At 34.9% G+C, this 19,407-nt stretch overlaps 2 protein-coding genes across 2 annotated transcripts; one reads left to right on the forward strand and one right to left on the reverse strand.

The window, feature by feature from the left end:
* Positions 1–257: 257 nt before the first annotated feature.
* On the reverse strand, positions 258–4,131 carry LOC131612324 (uncharacterized). Its single transcript, XM_058884121.1, has 10 exons — positions 3,977–4,131; positions 3,635–3,863; positions 3,461–3,562; positions 2,850–3,019; positions 2,609–2,742; positions 2,337–2,514; positions 1,490–2,201; positions 1,098–1,210; positions 767–1,019; positions 258–690 (listed from the first exon to the last, which is right to left on the reverse strand). The coding sequence occupies exons 1-10, from the start codon at positions 4,036–4,038 to the stop codon at positions 463–465; spliced, it is 2,181 nt and encodes a 726-aa protein (XP_058740104.1). The 5' UTR covers positions 4,039–4,131; the 3' UTR covers positions 258–462.
* An 11,770-nt stretch (positions 4,132–15,901) lies between these two features.
* LOC131609946 (uncharacterized) lies at positions 15,902–19,089 on the forward strand. Its single transcript, XM_058881782.1, has 2 exons — positions 15,902–16,061; positions 17,823–19,089. The coding sequence occupies exon 2, from the start codon at positions 17,886–17,888 to the stop codon at positions 18,921–18,923; it is 1,038 nt and encodes a 345-aa protein (XP_058737765.1). The 5' UTR covers positions 15,902–16,061; positions 17,823–17,885; the 3' UTR covers positions 18,924–19,089.
* The last annotated feature ends 318 nt before the right edge of the window (positions 19,090–19,407 follow it).

A 19,407-nucleotide genomic window follows, 5' to 3' on the forward strand; every position in this document is an offset into this window, starting at 1 on the left:
AACGGTTAGTTATTACAAATATAGTTTGTTAAGTGCTTGATTTGCAAATACTCTTACACTTACTCAATGAATAACAAGTGCAGCACTTACAATCAAACTCATGAACAAATACTATTGTATAATTCATCACCCATGAGCATAATTCATGGCAAGCATAATATCAAGATAAACTTAAAAATAACACTTTCAATCTATATCTATATTTATATATTTCTTATATGCTATATAAATCTATAGTTTTCTTATTTCCATAACCCTTTTGCTGGCCAAAACAAAGTTTCTTATACATCCAAGAAATTTCTTATTGAAACAGCCGATGACTTTTACACATCCATCTTTAAAGTCTTCTGTTATCATGTACTACAATATCACTTCCCTTTATACACAAACAACGTTTTTTTTCTTGGGAGCAGAAGAGCTACACAAAATGAACTCATTCTAGACAATATAATGAAAGAAGAACTATTTAACATGTGGAGACTTATCATCATTGTCTACTACACGGATAGGGACTATTGGTATTGAGTCCCACCATTCCTTCAACCTTCTATTCCCAGTTCCTGAAGAGTTGCTTGTCTTAAATGCCATGGTGAAACTTTGCACAATGAGACCCATTAGGAAGAATTTGAATGGTATCACTGCTAATAAGAATGCTAATCCACCCAGTGCCACCATCACTGTTCTTGCATGCTGCCATACAAACAACAAATTGTGTTTAAAATTGTTTCAATTTTCTTTCACCAAGATATTTTACAAGAAATTGTACCTTGTCAGCTTTTGAAATAAATATAGACCATATCTTTAACATTGCTATGTTTGCTATCTGCATCATCTCATGAACTGTGTATAATCCATGTTGGGCTGAGACAATGCTATCCATTGTAGATTGATCAGAAGCCATGTTAGATCTATTGATTACGATCTCATTGCATTGCTCATTAAGCTTTTTCTCTCTTGCCTCAAGCATCTTTACTATCACCCATACCAAGAATGCTGCAGCTCCCTTTCCAACCCATTCCCTGCATTGCAAAACTCAATGATTAACCATGTAACACCATTTGATAGATACATAATAGTGTAAGAAAATAAGAACTTACATATAGGTGATTATTAGCGATGCAGCAAGAACGGCAAGAGTGTTTACTGGTCTTTCCCATGTGAATATTTCTTGTAACCAAGGGACCACATTTTTAAGTGGCTTTAGTAGTTCCTGTACAATAAAATCAGCAAACAATGGTTAAGTCTTAATTCCATACACAAACATGGTTTTATTTAAAATCATCCTAGAAAAGATCAAACTCTTACTACTGAGTCGCCACTTTATGGACAAACATGACATGATTTCTTAATCTCAAAAGAACAAAATATAATACATGACACTTCTCTTAGGCAGAAACTATAAGATTCAACATTAGTTTGTCTATTTTTGGAAGAAGAAAACAATGCTTGTGTCCGCATTTATGGCTGTAACATCAACTAAAATTCTTACCGTTAGAACCAGAACACTGTCTGTGACTCCTTCCTCCTTTAATTCTTCAGTGGTAGCTTTCGCAACAAGAACTTTCTTTTCTTCCTCCCTAGATTGTTTAATAGCACACTCCAGCGAGGGAGTTAGAACCAGAAGATTGTCAGTGGATCTTTCCTTTAATTCTTTAGTGGTACCTTTCGCAACTCCTTCTTCCTTTAATTCTTTAGTAGTAGCTTTTGCAGCGAGAACTTTCTTTTCCTCCTCCCTAGATTGTGTACTAGCAGACTCCAACGGGGGACTATCGTCTAAAGCATCCACACTTTTGTCTGCCTGACTCACCTCTTCTACAATCGAATCGGAGACTACTGGGCCAGCAATGTTCATACTCCTAAGTAGAGAATTTGCGCTACATGGCTGTCCAGTCTTAACTTTTCTAAGGACATCAGGAAGCTCTTCTAGCACATAATCACCCTTTGGTATTTCATTATATAAGGAAAATATTAAGAATTTTGTTGGGACAGGAGGTGATATTCTTAGCATTTCTCTTGCTGCATGAAGCCTTATGATTCCTAATATTGTCCTTGCATGCATCTCCCATGTTTGTATTCGACATTTTATCTGGTACTTCGATAAAAACTGATGGAGAAACATTATCTCCCTTATTAATGCAAGCCAGTGGTCGCGTCTTGTAGAACTTGTAAGCTCTGGAAACTCCAGCACAACTCCCTCTGATCTGGAAGTCAAACAACAATATACATGTGCAAATCTCATCATTACCTAATAACTTAGTGTACATATTTAACATAACAATAAAAAAAGATATGGATATAATAGAAACTGCTATGCTATAATAGTGTAGTGTACTTACAATTCAGATGATTCGATCACTATGCCCTTGTCAAAAAGTTGGGCTCCCCATGGCCCTGTGGCAGATGGTTCAACACTCTGCTCAATATCCTTAGATAGGTCTATTTTGAGAGCATCCTCGTACTTAATTACTCCCGACGTCTCAAAGTAAAGAGAATAATTGGTCAGTGTAAGTCTACCTGGCAATAAGAAAAGCAACTCTCACACTTCTATACAAATAAATTAACCTAATAGATTCTAATGCACTGTAAAAATAAATGATCTGATGCAGACCAGGCCAACTTGTCGATCCAATGTGGCGAATTACTCTCTGAGAGCTGGCCGTTCCTTCTACATGTAATATATATTCGTCTTCCGCTAGTTCCACACCAGTTGGCATTGCCTGTTTCTGCAAATGTCTTATGCACCTATGGAATCATGAATTTGAAAATAAAGGATAGTTAGCTTGTGTGTGTTAATGTTTTTTTTTTCTTTGAATTCTAGAAAATCATCTGTCATCAGATCAAAGCATTACTTGGCCATTTCTTTCAAGAACATGTCATATGCTGGAAAATGTAGTTGGAAGCCTGTCGGTGCGGTTAAAGATTCAAAAGTAAACCTTCCATTTGTTACATCCGCAGCTAATGGAACTAATGATCCCAACCATACAAATGCATCCTCTCCAACACTCGGCTCATTCGTAACCTGGTGAGGTAGTTTATGAAATATAATTAGAAAACAAAAACAAATTGTTCAAAGCAAGAGTAAGTAACCAGTTACCATCTAAACCTAAAATCATAAATATTCGATGCACTCATATCAATCTGGCTTTGATTCAAATTCCAAGGCCACCAAAATGACTAATTTGTGTCCATTGTAATTTGTACAACAAGAACAACCAAGCCTTATCCTACTAAAGGCGCTCTACTAAAGCCTTATATTCTATCCAGAACTATACTTCTATCTAATCTCCAGATCTTTCTTAATAACTTCTCTTACAAGTTTTCTTATAGTTTTTTCTAGATTTTCCTCTATATATCCTTGTTGTTTGACTCCTCTTTATATGATCTACTCTCTTACTCTCGTATCCGCTGTAGAGTATGTAACAACTAACAACAACAAAATAAGGGGTGAAAATATTCTTACAAGAAGGGGCATGATGTCTGAATAAAAAAGAGAGATATCATCTTGTTCTGGTGTAGTTTTCACAGGCTTCTTCTTTTCTTCTTTCTCCTTTGCTTCAACTTCCTGCAAAACTATTAACTGTTACGGATTTGGATCCAAGTGTTAATCTAAAGAGAGAATTAATATGATATATACCAGGCATTCGTTGTCATCATAGTAGGAAGGCCTTTCCCAAGCAAGCATAATGTCAAAGGATAACCTACCAAACGAACCATTATTGATTTCTTCCTCTAATTTACAGCACATATCACTCAGAACCTTCCCACTGCAAAACTCAACTAAATTTTTGCAATAGTTTCCTGCATCAAGAGTCCGTCCTCGCTCGAAATCTTCCACCAATTTCTCTACCGTGATGTCCAATTTCCTAACAAAATTTAGTATCAAATTCAAATCCAATAATGAATTCAGTCAATTCACACATTTGCATTAGAATTGTAATAATGTAGGAAATGGTGATGAGATTAATTTGTTACGTACTGTGCGCATCTAGTGACGACGTCTTTAGCAATGGAGGATAGATACTTGAGCTTCGTCGCCATAACCGTGTGTTTGCAGTTTCTGTATTCTTCTCTGATCTCTCACGGTGAGTTATATATGAGACACCGAAAGGGTGATACGTGGGATGGATGAATATCCGCCACGTGTTAATAGCCATGCAAAGCAAGCATGCAACACATGGTTTCTTGATTCTGCTTAATTCGTCACATATCTCTATTCTTTGAATAGCGGTGCAAGTGTGACTGCACCCAATTAATATAAGGTGAATTCTTATCTATCTATACATAGCTTACATAGACAACTATAGAAATTTCTTGACATGCCATGCCTTCTCATTGATTAATTATTTACAATAAATTTTAATAATATTTTTTTTTATATTTACATACTCTAATATTCCCTCTGGTCTTATTAATAAGAAAAGATTCCTTTTTTAGATACATTGAATAAATAATGTATTTGGACAACATATTGTCCAGATACATTATTTATTTAATGTATCTAAAAAGAGAATCTTTTCTTATAAATAGGACCGGAGGTAGTACATTTCATAGTAGAAATAGAAAGTGGACGAATATTGAGACTATTGTTAAAGTCGTTAAAAAGTTATTGCGGAAGGTCCTTCGTGAAGATATCGACAACTTGATAACAAGAGAACATGTAATACGCACACCTGCTTGCAGATAATTTTTTATGACTAAAGTGTATCTCCATTTCGATGTGTTTTGTGGATTGATGTTGAATAGGATTGTCGGACAGGTATACAGCACTGACGTTGTCACAATAGACTACATTAGCCACTCATCGGTATTCAGTCTCTGCACTCGATCGAGACAAGGTATGTTGATGTTTTGTGGACCAAGATAACAAATTGTCACCAAGATACGCACAATACCCAAAGGTAGATCCACTACAGAAAAAAAGATCTCCTGCCACGACCAGAAAACCGAGGCTATATGCAAAATAACCGTGGCGTAACGCTGAGGCCACGATTTGGCAACGGAAATCCAACTGTGGAGTATTCGGTCGTGGCCTAAAGTAAAGTCCACGGTTTTTTGGTATAGACCACGCCTTTTGTACAACCGTGGCTTTTTTAGGCCACGGTTTAGGTAGCTTGATTAAGGCCGCGGTTTGTATTTGCCATGACTTCAAAACTGTGGCTATATGGTAAAGCCACGGTTTCATTTTAACGTTTACGACACAGTATTAGTTCAAGATATAGCCACGGTTTGGTTATAACCACCTATTTAAAACCGTTGTTATATGTTATGCATTCTAAACCATTTATCTAACCACGGTTTATTTTTGTATCATTACATAATTATGTCATTTAATATATATATATATATATATATATATATATATATATATATATATATATATATAATTAACAATAATATTTATGATTAGAATCTAATTAATTACAAGCAAATTAACATTAACGTCAAATGTAAGTTTTTTTTTAGTGCCACTAATAAGTTGGATACTAAGTTTTGATGTCATCCCAAATTCAAAACAACCATAGAAATTCAAAACAAAAGCTAAATTAAACACAAGTTTCTCTCAAAGAGTCTTCCCAACACATCAATTATTGAGTAAATCATGCGAGTACCATTTAATAGCATAGGCCTGCTTTCAACTATTGTGCGATTGATGTCTTTTACTTGCTGATTGATGTCTTTTACTTGCTGTCCATTTTCCATTTCAAGTACCTTTCTACAATGTCTAGTCCACTGAGTTCCTTTACTACATGCATGGTTGCAGGGACCCCCCAATTGAAATGTTGAATCTGATTCATCTAAGTTGCTCCATGATAGGAGTTGTTTCCTCGCTTCATTGACAGCTGATCTTGTGGCACAGTGAACCGAAGCTGCTAAAAGCAAGGGTGGCTCACCAGATGCTGCACCAACAAATATCAATTATTATTTAATTTTTCATCCAAGATTTTCAAACTAGCATAGTAGAACGTGTACTAGAATAATAGAACGTGTACTAGACCATCTTGAATAATTGAATTGCTTAACTTCAAATAGAGTTCATACAATGCATCTACTTCACTCACAGTAACTAGAGAACAAAACTTGATTCAATCAACATATCATAGTATTCTTACATGTTCTTTGAGAAAAAAAACTTATGCTCTCTACATATTATAGTATTATTAAGTTACTATAAAATGAGTTTAGAGGAGTAATCATGAGCTTAATTATACTAAACTATAACATGAGAAAATGACATATCGTGTGAAAGAATCAAGGTTAATGCGGTAAGAGTCTATCTAATAAGTAATGCATTCAATTCAGCAGGACTATGTCGTCAAATATTGAATTGTTGTCAAACTCTAGTTAATATAAATTTACCTTTTGTAGGATGTTGCTGGGCATTTTCTTGATTACTATAAACTAGAATCAAGAAACCAATTGCAACCTGTCTTTGATGCTTGCAGTAGTCTGAGTATAAGCTTCTTTATTATATCACCTGAGTATATATGTTTTAAAATTTACAGCAACATAAAAATGAGACTGAATTACATGTAAGATTAGATTCCAAAGTGATAAAGAAACAACTTTTGCTTTGATTCTATATGCAAAAACCTGTGATTGGCCTCTACAACAAACCTACCATTAATTATATATTCACCACACAATCTTGACATACTTAAGACAAGTATGATATAAGCAAACCAGATAAAACAAACTAGATATCCATTTTCCCTACATCTAACAATTTCGAACTTGAGCAGAGGGAGTTTAGGATTTCAAATCAAAAATCATGGTTTATAAAACTTCTACTCAGAAACAGAGCTTTATCAAAACAAAACATAAACTCGTACTTGAGAAAAAGTGGAGTTGGGGTTTTCAACAACAGAGCTTTTATTTATAAGATATGTGGTTAAATGCAGACATATATGGCTAAATTGGTTATAAGATAGAAGCCAAATTATTTAGACTATCAAAGTTGAATGAGGTTGATGCAAGAGATGGAATAAAACACTAGACTGCTACTAAGTATAAATTCCAGTACATAATTGGGCAGAAAAGATAACCCAAAACAAAACAAGCATACGAAATTGGAAATGATTAGAGAACCTGGATAAGTAGAGGAACAAGATCAGGGTCACTCATGCTAAGAGTAATCCTCTCGTCCATTCTCATCTTTCCAGCATTGAAATTAAAAAACCTACAAGACAAGAAAAGAATCATAAATTTTATAAGGATTCTATACATGAACCAAAAAGCCTACCCAGAATGGCAACTATTGTTTACTGGAACAAAAGATAGTGAAACCAAACCATATTTTATAAGAATTTTATACATGAAATAAAACCCTACTTTATTTACACATGGCCACATCAATTGAGCCCTTACCTTCAACGCACTTTTAATTACCCTGTAATATTATTTATGTTACTATTACTTGAACTTGAAAGTCTAGACAACCTCCAATTGAGGCTATGAACAAAAGTTATCTAAAAACCCAGCTATGATTAGACGATATTTGACACCAAATCTAAATCTGCAAGAATAAAATTCATTCTATCCCCTCCTATAAGCACAATGAAACTGAAATGTTATGAATGAAAGCATGAAATATTCATTCAATTTATATAAATATATCCTCATCAGCCATCCTTATTTTTACTAGCATATATCAGAGCAATCTGATTGCATGATTTAACAGACATTAGGGGTGTGGCCACTGAAAAAGGTTAATAAAATGCAACAGTTTTAATGGAGAAGAAAAATAGAAAGTCAAATAAGTAATCACAAATAAAGAAATACACTAATGCATGCCAACAAGAAATTAGAATTAAGAGTATGACATTGAAGCATGGTTTAAGACTTTAAGTGCAACACTTAGATGATATATGTCATACTTATCAACAAATGTGAATGGTGAAATGTCTTCATCTTTCGCATTGGTAAGTAAGCGCTGCTTGATATCATCGTAGTTGATAACTGACATGGAGAGGCCCATATATTGTAACTGGTTTAGTTCCATTCGCATATCTCCATTAACTCTTTCTGCTAATTCCTCAAGAGCAATCTAAAACACACATGGTGAATGATTCAAAAAAGTACTTTATTCAATATTAACTTTCAAAAAATTGAGACGGATATCAGTGATTCAAAGTAAATGTGTACCCTCATAGCCCACAAAATCAAGTAGAGTAAAACTCTCCAAGATATAAGATGAACTATGCTGCAAAAATCACCTCATTAACTTGAAGCCTTTCAGCCTTTGCAACCTCCATAAACTTCTTTGCCATCTGGCATAAATAAAAATTTAAGTTATAAGCTACCACACCTCAGCATGTTTGTTTTAACATGTAAAGCTACAAGTTGTATACATGCTAGAGTAAACGGGTTTGATAAAAAAATAAATAACTTAACTATACACTCATATATCATAGACCATATGTCATTGAGTAGCAACGAAAGTTGCTTCCATGAGGATGTAACCAAAAAAATTACTCAGAAATACACCCCATCTTTTATTAGGGGGCAGAGTGAAAACAGTGGGATAGAGACTGGGTTACCTTCTCTATATAAGATTTACTAATTTTATCTAGATTCACTTAAGGGTAACAGACAGCCAAACTAAGTCATCAATGGTAAAAAAACTCGGACCATTGCAAACTAATTCAAGGTCAAGATCATACACAACACTAAAATATTAGAGATTAATCAATGTACATGAATTTAAGGAATTTTGTTTGGAACCCTATCATGAACTTCATGTAAATAGAGACAGAGACCTAGGCATGCCTGTGAAGAGAAACACTGATAAAACCAAAACAAAATATGTACAGTAGTGGGAACACACGTAGGAAAGAAACACAAATGAAGCTCATGGATTGGAACTGAATTGTGTAGTTTATTAATAAAAAGGAAAATAAAATTGATGTTCTTAACACACTTTCAAACCTAAGGAATTACACATTCTCAGATGAGTTGGGTACTCTCTTCTTGCCAAAACCAACCACTACAATAAGTCATATCATCACAAATCAAAAACCAGAAATTTCTAACTTATAAATCAATATAAAAACTATTTGCTAGGGTTTGCAAATCTCAAAAAATTAAAGACACAAACTAGGGTTTCAATGCATACCAGCAGTGACGAATCTGAGATTGTACTGCAAGCGCTTGTGGGCATGACCACGAGGCTTTTTCTTCTTGTCCTATTTGACCTCTCACCTTACCGGCACGAGCGAGTGATCCGTGAATCTTACCTGAAAATTTGATTTCATAAATCGATATTGATTATGAACAAAGGAAAACAACAGAATCACAGTACAATGTGATTTGACTTACCCATGATTGCGACGACGAATTCTCTGTTGAATCCTCTCTTTAGTAGCAGTCGTTGGAGAGATCTTAGTGAAGCAGCGAGAGCTTTCACAGCGGCGTGAGGTGAGAGAGAGATTTGCAGTTACGGATTTGAAACAACACACATGAAGTTGAAATGATAAGAGACGAAGATTGATTATAGGGTTTGATTCAGTGGAGGAGGCGAAGATGAATTTAGGGTTTGGAAAATCTGAAGAAGTATTATGATTCGATGGAAGAGGTGAAGATGTATTTACCTTTTCAATTTTTTTTTTACCTTTTTTAATCTTAAAATAAATTAGAAAAGAAAATAATTATGAGAGGGAAACTAAAAAAAGGAGAAAGGAAATGATCGAGAGAGGACAAGAGAAATGTATTATTTGTTTTAGTTTTTTTTTTAATCTTAAAAAAAATATAAAACAAAAGAAAAGAGGGAAACGAAAAGAAGAGGGGGGAAAACATGGCGGGCACTAACTTTTTGGACTTGGGCCACGGTTTTTAGTCAAAATTATAAGGCCGCGGTTTTTCTTTGTTGCTTAAAATATCCGCAGTTGTATAACCGTAACAATTAAAGTAAATGCCACAGTTTCATACTCCGGATTCAATATTTTATAACATAATTCTACGCTTTGATAACCATGGCCAAATCATATATGTGGCCACAGTTTCTGAGTTGTGGAAAAATTTAGCGTGGCCGTAGGCCATATTTCTAGTAGTGATCTTCTTTTGTTTGAACAACCAACTAGACATGACAATGAGGCGGATCGATGACGGTTTTTGTCTCCCCAAACTCAAACCCGAATCCCCAAACAATCATTGTTCCCCACCCCAAACTCAAACGGGGATTGAGAATTAAAACTCAAACCCACCCAAATGTGTTCGGATCAGCTTCGGGTATCCCCGCCTAGCCACCATCCATTTAATAAAATCAATATTTTTAATAAAAAAATTTATTTTTTCCAAAATCAAATTACATTATTAATAATAAAATAGAAGAATCTCAAAATTTCATTCATACATTTCAAATATTTTAAATAATAAATAAAAAAAATTATTAAAATTTTGCCACATATTTAATATTCTAAATTATCAAAAATAAATAATAATGTACATAATCAAATAAACGGGGCGGGGTTCGGAGTGGGTACTAGTGTCCTCATTATCCGATCCGTCTCCATCTTTTATAATCGGGGAAAACTCAAACTCGAACTCAAATTCAGTCAAAGCGGGTTTTCCCCGTCAACTTTGGGGCGGATTCAGGTGGGCACCCTCGGGTTTTTTTTTTTTGCCATGCCTATAACCAATCCAATCAGCGTGTGTGTAAGCTACGAGTTTATCAATGGAGGAAGAATACATATGGAGGCCGAATTCAACAATACCATGAACGTAACAAATGATCTATTTTAAGGCAGACATGTGTTGTGTTTTTGGATCATACATGTAACACTTTAAATCTCAAAACTTATATATAAAGCAATACACGATAATTTAAGGTGTCACCAATGACCATCCTTTAACAATACACAATCATTTAGCAACACGCAACTGAAAATTAAAACATCATTCAACACCTGTCATCACACGCTCGCCATAACTTAGGCTCATTGCGGAGGAATAATCAATAAAACACAACATTCAATTACTTTGTCATCGCATGCTCACCTTCATTTAGGATATCATTGTAGCGGAATAATAAACTAACAATAAAACATACCAACTTTCATGATTAGTCTCATAAAACATAACTTTCATAAAGCAATTGAAACAGAGTTGTAATACTCAACTCTCAACAATCTCCAAATGATTCAACAAATCAAACATTAATTTACAACAAGGTAAAATAATTCCCTTTAACAAAACAGCTTCAAAACATAAATGAAACGTCTCATCTCGATGTTACAGAATCAGAGCACGACATTACTAAATAAAGCGACAAGTAAAGAAAATAACTCAAAGAGCTATCTTCCACTTACAACAGCAAACTCTACTCCTAAGTATCTGCAAGATGTCCATGGTGGACAACATTAAAGTAAAAGGGGGGTGAGAATAATAAACGGCACACAAAACAATCAGGATAGATTCATACACTACAAAGTCATATACATTTCAACATGCACCTCGTTATCATGTATTCACATCTCACCCACATCTTAATCAAACTCATATAATTCATACAAAATTACTCATAATTATACTCATATATCATCGTCATGCATCAAATCACATTGAAAAATTTTATTTATATAATGTCACTCAACTATGCAACTCGATGTCTATGCATGTGGTACCAACTCAACAAATGATTCCTCGTTCGAACCGAGTTCCGCACCGAACCCAGAGCTCTGCACCCAGCTCCAAACCCCAACATCGAGTTTGGGATAAGTCACAAATCCCATACCGAATCTCTGAACTCGCCTCTTTCACAACAACAATGGCATATAATGCATGCCATACAAGTCAATGCAACTCAACAACAACTACATCGTTTAAGGTCCACATTGAACTTCAACAACATGCATTGACAACAACATAATAATCCAGCTCTAAATTATTATTCAATAATGAGTAACAATAACAACAACAACAACATAACTATGCTCACACACTACACATAAGAACTCAAAACTACACATAAGAACTCAACACGATATTATAAACATATTTTCACCAATTCATTATCCGTCAAATATTTCACAAAATCAATTAACTTACATTTTAATTATCAATTACATCAAAACCTCCATAAAATAGTTATTTTTATGCATTATAAATAAAGAATTTTGTACATAATTTTAGGGGTTCATAATTTTACAGACGCCTACACACTAAAATACTCAGAGTACCCAAGCGACAAGCGAAATGAGTCAAGCAAGGGCTATGTATGTTTGAACCACCTACTTTCCTGCAAACTTTAATATCATGTCTTTTACATTCAAACTTTGTTGTTTTCGTTATATGCTTTTTATCTAAACTTTATTTGATCATTAACAACTATTTTCAATTCTAACTTCGTGAATGTTTGACGTCGTGTCGAACACCTCTTTTGTAAAGTAAACGACACTTAAACTCTCACAAAAACTCTTTGAAAATACAAGCGTTGTTCTGAGATTTATGGTCGATCTCGCAAGTAACCTTTAAGAAGAGACCAGCAAAGTTTACTAATTTACAAGGTAAACACGGGGCTATTAAGAATAAATTTCCATACGTTCCTATCAATGGATGTGATATAAACACCCATAGAATCCTTCCAATAGCCATAGTTTTGACCGTATAAAATTAGAGCTCTATTGTATGCCCCATTAGGTTCGGAAGCCATGTTTCTAAGAAGTGTTTTGGAAGCAAGGAATTAACCAGAGCTCTTGATGCCACTTGTTAGACGCTAGGCTTAGGATCTAGAGGGGGTGAATAGATCCCTTTAAACAATTATTCGTTTTTTTAAAATGTTTTTAAGGATGGCTTGCAGAATCAGATATGTGGCTATTTCGAACCGCTATTGGTAGAATCAAATATGCGGCTAAACCTTTAATAATTGTGAGAATTGCCAAATATGAGAAGTAGCTTGAATCAATTAATTTTACAAAAATATTCGTTTGAAAAATTATTCACTTAAGTACCTATTTCCAATGAAACAAATTTGACGAATTGACTTGGTCAATCTATCGAGCACTTGTTGTGCAATTTGAAGTTATGCGCAAACAATTTCACAAACAATTGGAGTGCAAAAGTTAACAAGTCAATGTGATCTAAGTGTGGATAATTGTGAAAACCAATTGCAATTTGAAAATTACAATTCTCCATTCAGAAACAGTTTGCATCACAATTTAACAGTTATACTCATTATCGAGTTAACGATTATGAACCAATATCAATAGCAAGTAATATAGGAATAGGGAGAGAGGAACACAAATATTTGTATAGGCAGTTCGTCGTTCGTTCTCGCTACGACTACGTCTTCCCCTAATTCCAAACGGGAATTAAGATAGTTTTTATTACTTTGCAAATTGTTATTACAAGAGAAGTTAAAGCAATAAACAAACAAACTCAGTTTTAATGTCGATTCTTTATCTTCTCTCCTCTTGATCTTAAGCAAGATCAAGTCACTCAACAATCCTGAATCAATCCTCCAGTTACCGCTACTCCCTCGATCAAACCCATGTTCTTCAAGGCTTTCACTCGGCTGAATTGCAATCGCAAATTATTGGCACCCAAGAACTTTGATTGATCCTCCGTCTACCGTTAATCCCTTGACCGAACTTCACTGTTCTTCAAGGCTTTCACTCGGCTGAATCAAACCCAAAGTTTCTTGTAAAAAAAAACCCAAATCAATCTGATCTTGGAGAACAAAATTTCAATGGTTTTATTCAATGAATCCACCAAAATTCTTCACCTAATCGGAATCTACAATCCCTATCCTTGAACGTTATCACTCTCAATCTATGGTCACTCAAGCAAAAATGATTATGTGTCTTTGATGAATGAACAAGAGAAAGAATGAAGATGAGAACCAATTTTGTCTCTTTCAGGTTTCAAAGTTGTTTAAAAAAGATGCATGATTGTATTTGTATGTGTGTGAGAAAGGAGTCAAAACTGGAAAATTTGTGCACAAAAATGCCCAAAATTGAGCGATGAGTCGACCTCGTAGCTTCTATGCGCCGACCTATACAAGGCAATGAGGTCTGGTGTTGGTTCAACACAGCATGCGTCGACCTCTACTTGACATGCATCGACCTATGATCTCTCATGTGTCGACTTGCACATCTTATGAGTCGACCTGTGCATGGCATAAGTGTTTATTCTAAGATTATCTTTTTCATGCTCAGTGAAGGTCGACCTATAAGGGCTGTGCATCGACCTCTAAGGTGGTTTTTCACTCATAACACCATTTTGACTCATGAAACTAGACCATATGCATATGAACAAGTTTAGAGTGATTTTTGGGGTGTTTTTATGCATGAACACACCTTAGGTCAAGAGGATATCGTCCAATACATTCTATTTCTAAAGACTTAGTTTTGACATCATTCAAAATAATTTATTGAGGTATGCACTTACATAGTCTTCCTTTTTTATGATGGCAAAACATGTCGAAGTGCTTGTTGTCTTTAGAACACTTTCCCTTAATAAGTGCACGCTTGTCTTTAGGTAGCTCCCCCTAAATATGTACACCAATTTAAACAAATGTTTCTTCTTTAGCACTTGCACTTACTTATCCCCCTTTGACAACATCAAAAAGAGAACAATTCAAAGTAATTATTAGAAGTATTGCTTTCAAACACACACGTAAAATTTAGAGGCGGTTGCAAAGTAGATAAACATTAACAATCATTCACATATAATGGCGATAATGCAAGACTTTCAATAATTAAAAGGAACAAACATTAATATTGAACACTCTGTGCGTACACAAAAGTTGTTCAAGAGTAGAATGCAGAAAAATAAACAGAATGATGTGCATGCTTAGGATATAGATGCGAGTATGATATGCAGAAAAAGAAATGCAAAGTGCCACTCTAATGTCCTCGTCCTCCAGAAGGTGGCATTCTTCGACCATGATACCATGAGTTTCCATTTTGCCCTTGTTCACTATCCACGTAGTCACACCATTCGGAAGTATTCATGATTTTCATTTTGATGGTTAATGATAACCTGAAAACGAGCCATGGTAGCGCTATGGTTTCTGGCCATTTGCGTCTGAATTTCGTTGAATTGACCTTGTGCATAGTTGGCAAAGTTGGTGAAGGCAATTTCATGTGTAGTGATGTGGTCATGAGCAGTAGCGAACTCTTGTCTCCAAGCAGTCTCGACTTCAAAATGTGCCTATTGTTGAAAACGCATATTCTCTTGTTGAACCGTCAAGTTTTCCAGCATGGTAATAATTACAGACTGATTTTCTTAAACCTGTTATGGAGTTAAACCACCTTGTTGTTGCCATTCTCTCCAACCTTGATTTTGAGGAGATTGCTGTTGAGAGGAGTGGTGAAAGGACGAATCCAAGCTATCAAGGTTTTTTGTCCGTATGATTGAGATCAAATGGTCTATATTTTAAAATTAATATTTTTACTATTTTAAAAATTCAAAACTTTATTAAATTTGAATCTTCTAATCTTGATTAAACAATTATAAATATCGTAACTCCGTGAATGCGACAAAATACCGACTATAGTAAATTTAATTTTATCGTTTGGCCCTTTAAATTCTCTTTTGTAAAAGAAAAAAAAAAAACACGCATATAATATGTTATGCTCAACTATAAATTGAGCAGTGTACAAATAAGTTGATGGAAAAATCACAATGAAATAATACTGGTGATAAGGTTTATATATAAAAAATTATTCTTTTTACACCTTCAGATGTAAAAATTCCTTCATACTTGATCTAAATTTTTTGTTTATATGATCCAAAATCTAATCTAATATAATCATAAAAAGAAAAATTAAGATTTGAATTAGACCAAAATACAATGCGTCCCTTGCTCACCTCTGTCTAGCAATAACCCATTTCACACGTATTTCTACCCGTTAATACTCGGGTCGGGTTTTATTTTTATTTTAAAAAAATACTCCTTATCAATATACTACTACTGAATAATCAGGGTGTTAGGGTTTTGAACTCTCCCATTTCTTCTTCGTCTTCACACGGTGCCTCCGGCATCTTCCCCAGACGACGGCCAACTCGCACTCCTCCGCCGTACTTCAAAATCTACCTGCAGAGCAGAACGCCACCGTATAATCGTAAAATTTCTCCCTCTCTCTATGTTCAGAATCAGATTAATTTGCTTTTTTTTTTGTTATTTCTTTCGCTCAGTCTTTCTCTTGATCTCTCTGTCTGTTTCTCTGGTATAACATGAACGCTAACATACCTCATTGAGCTTTGTAGCTTCAACTTCGAAACTTGATTATTATAAATTAATTTAGGGATTTTAGATAGAAATACAAGATGTAAGATTCACGCAATTTCACTTAGGCAAAAGCTTCTAGAACTGTGTAACCTTGTAGTAGTAGTTTTGTACATTTTGCTGTGTGCACATTGCTCGCAACTGTTTCTGTTTGAAATTTTAAAACAATCTAGATCACACTGCCTCCAGCAGCTTCTCCACCAGTGCCTCTTTTTTTTCTTTTCAATATGGAGTAGGGCTAAATGGATTTGGATTTTGGGCGTTGTCCTTGATCAATCTCACTTTATGAATTTATTAGTTCCTATGGAATATAGGGGTTTATGGCATTTATTCTCTTGAGTTAGTCTGGGCTAGACAGACCTTTTACTAGTTGCATTTCAATCGAGTGGCGTGCTTATATGCTCTTGAGTCTTGAATCTTGATGTAGTATAATAACTTTGTCTAGCCAAGAGTAGAGCTAGGATCGAGTGTTAGGAGGGGATGTCGATAATTCTTTTGACACAAATATCCGCCCGATTTATATTTTTTCAGCCGGAACTCTGCAACACATGCTGCTTCTATTTGATTCGTAATTTCTGTTTATGAGCAGTCATTTGTTGCTTTATTGAAACAGACAAAAGTACATGCTCTTCTAAATTGATAATTTTCTTATTTGGGTTTTTTTGTCGTTGTGTGTGTAAATTGGCATACTATTACTTTACCTCTTCCATCAATTTTTGTAGAATGTGAATTTACTAAATCTAACCACATAGGCGTGTTGTAGTATCTTGATGTTCATTCATGTATACATGATTTTACAAAATTTAGACATTAATCTACATATAATTTAATAGCTGAATTTTAAATATGTTTTGAATAACATTATATCAAAACTAAGGAATGTGATGGAGTATCAATTTGTTTGAGTTGTATCAATATTTGAAGGCTAGATCTTGGGTTTGTTACACTTGCATTGTTTAAAAATTTGCTGAAGATGTAACCATGCTATCTTTGAAATTGGTGTCAACTGATCCTAACTAGACACACCAGCATGTTAAGTAGAGGGGATTCTTGTTCTGCTAAAAAGGAACGGCATATTCAAAATTTGATTATCAGAACCTTGTATGTGGATAATACACAATTTTTATATATGTAGTTTGCTTTAAGTTGCCGGTATGTTTGAAAATGACAAGTGAAAATATGATTCAGAGCTAGCCCTTTATATATGTTGCTTTCTTTCTGTGTTATATAGGTTAGTGTATGTCCAGCGATGGTTTTGGGTTGTCGTTCGTGCTACAGTTTACATATAGTTCCTTCACTTTTATGATATTTGTCTTTTTTGCTTCATTAGATTTTGAACTATAATTTGTTTTGGTTTTAGCGGATTTATTTTGCAAGGGTCGAATGTTTTATCAGACCCTAAATTACTGAATTCATAATTTGTACTTATTTATTTCTGTTTCATTTTCTTCTCCCATTATTGATACAATGGTTGATGAAGATTTTTGGAAAAAGTTAAATGTTCTAGACTGGATATGCCAACTTCCTTAATTAATTATCTAGTGTCTGTAGTCCTTTTTAGATCTTGCTGCTGCTAACTATTTTGATTATATTACAGCGTTGGACACTCAAGCTTGTGCAAATTGAAGTTTGTTTAATTCAATTTTAAGCAAAGGTCAACATGCAAGGTATTCCTGGAGAAAATGAACATGCTCTGTCTGTTGTTGGTCCAAAGCCAATGGAGTGGTCTACTGTTCCATACAATGCTCCTCGGGCTCCTGGGGCAAATGGAAAACAACGGACCTCAAGTTTGGAATCTCCTATCATGTTGCTGACCGGTCACCAGAGTGCTGTATATACCATGAAGTTCAATCCAACAGGAACTGTCCTTGCATCTGGATCCCATGACAAAGAAATTTTCCTTTGGAATGTGCATGGGGATTGCAAGAACTTTATGGTTCTAAAAGGTCATAAGAATGCAGTTTTAGATCTTCACTGGACCTCTGATGGGACACAGATAGTCTCTGCCAGCCCTGATAAAACCCTGAGATTATGGGATACAGAAACAGGAAAACAAATCAAAAAGATGGTTGAGCATCTCTCATATGTCAATAGTTGCTGTCCTTCCCGGAGGGGGCCACCTCTTGTTGTCAGTGGCTCTGATGACGGAACAGCAAAATTATGGGATATGCGCCAAAGGGGTTCTATCCAAACATTCCCTGATAAATACCAGATTACTGCTGTCAGCTTCTCTGATGCCTCAGATAAGATCTACACTGGTGGTATTGATAACGATGTCAAGATATGGGATTTACGTAAAGCTGAGGTTACCATGACACTTCAAGGTCATCAAGACATGATTACGAGTATGCAATTGAGCCCTGATGGTTCCTACCTTCTTACAAATGGCATGGATTGCAAGCTATGCATTTGGGATATGCGTCCATATGCTCCACAAAATCGATGTGTGAAGATTTTAGAAGGCCATCAACACAACTTTGAGAAAACTTTGTTGAAATGTGGTTGGTCACCTGATGGAAGCAAGGTCACAGCCGGGAGTTCTGATCGAATGGTTTACATCTGGGATACCACTTCTCGAAGAATATTGTATAAGCTTCCTGGACACAATGGATCTGTTAATGAGTGTGTCTTCCATCCCAATGAACCTATTGTTGGGTCTTGTAGTAGTGACAAGCAGATTTATCTTGGGGAGATATGAAGCATGGGGTTTTGAAACTAGCAAAAATGAAATGAGCATGTTCATGCTTTTCACAATCATTAGGGATTGTAGACTTTAGACTTCCGGATTCCTTGACTGTGTAACATCCTGGTGAAACTGTTGTTGCTTTTGTTGCTAATTAATGTGTTTCAGAATTTACATTGCACACTGTTTCATACTGAACTGGGCCTTTTGGATTGAACTTGTAATTGTAGTTGATAAAACTCTTTGGATCAAAATTACTTGTTACCAAAAATACAAATATCTTATGTTTATGCATGAGGTATTTATGCATTTTTTGGTTGAAGAAATAGATGATATTGTCGCATGAAATAATTTCTTAAAACCATCTTGATTATATTCTATATTTCATATTCGATTAAATATGAGAATTGTATTACAATATTCGATTAAATATGAGAATTGTATTACAATAAAAAAACATGTAAAATGGTTTGTTAATTTAAACATAACAAAGTACAAG

The sequence above is a fragment of the Vicia villosa genome, linkage group LG6 (genome assembly GCF_029867415.1).
Source record: "Vicia villosa cultivar HV-30 ecotype Madison, WI linkage group LG6, Vvil1.0, whole genome shotgun sequence".
In the NCBI taxonomy this organism is placed as follows: domain Eukaryota; kingdom Viridiplantae; phylum Streptophyta; class Magnoliopsida; order Fabales; family Fabaceae; genus Vicia; species Vicia villosa.

Bases quoted from the DNA above. Each gene is read 5' to 3' on its own strand.
- LOC131612324 (XM_058884121.1), bottom strand. From the start codon at position 4,038: ATGGCGACGAAGCTCAAGTATCTATCCTCCATTGCTAAAGACGTCGTC. The intron at 2,743-2,849 runs GTAATGCTTTGA...ATGATTCCATAG, and splicing joins TTCTTGAAAGAAATGGCCAA to GTGCATAAGACATTTGCAGA. The intron at 2,202-2,336 runs GTAAGTACACTA...TTTGACTTCCAG, and splicing joins GTGATCGAATCATCTGAATT to ATCAGAGGGAGTTGTGCTGG.
- LOC131609946 (XM_058881782.1), top strand. From the start codon at position 17,886: ATGCAAGGTATTCCTGGAGAAAATGAACATGCTCTGTCTGTTGTTGGT.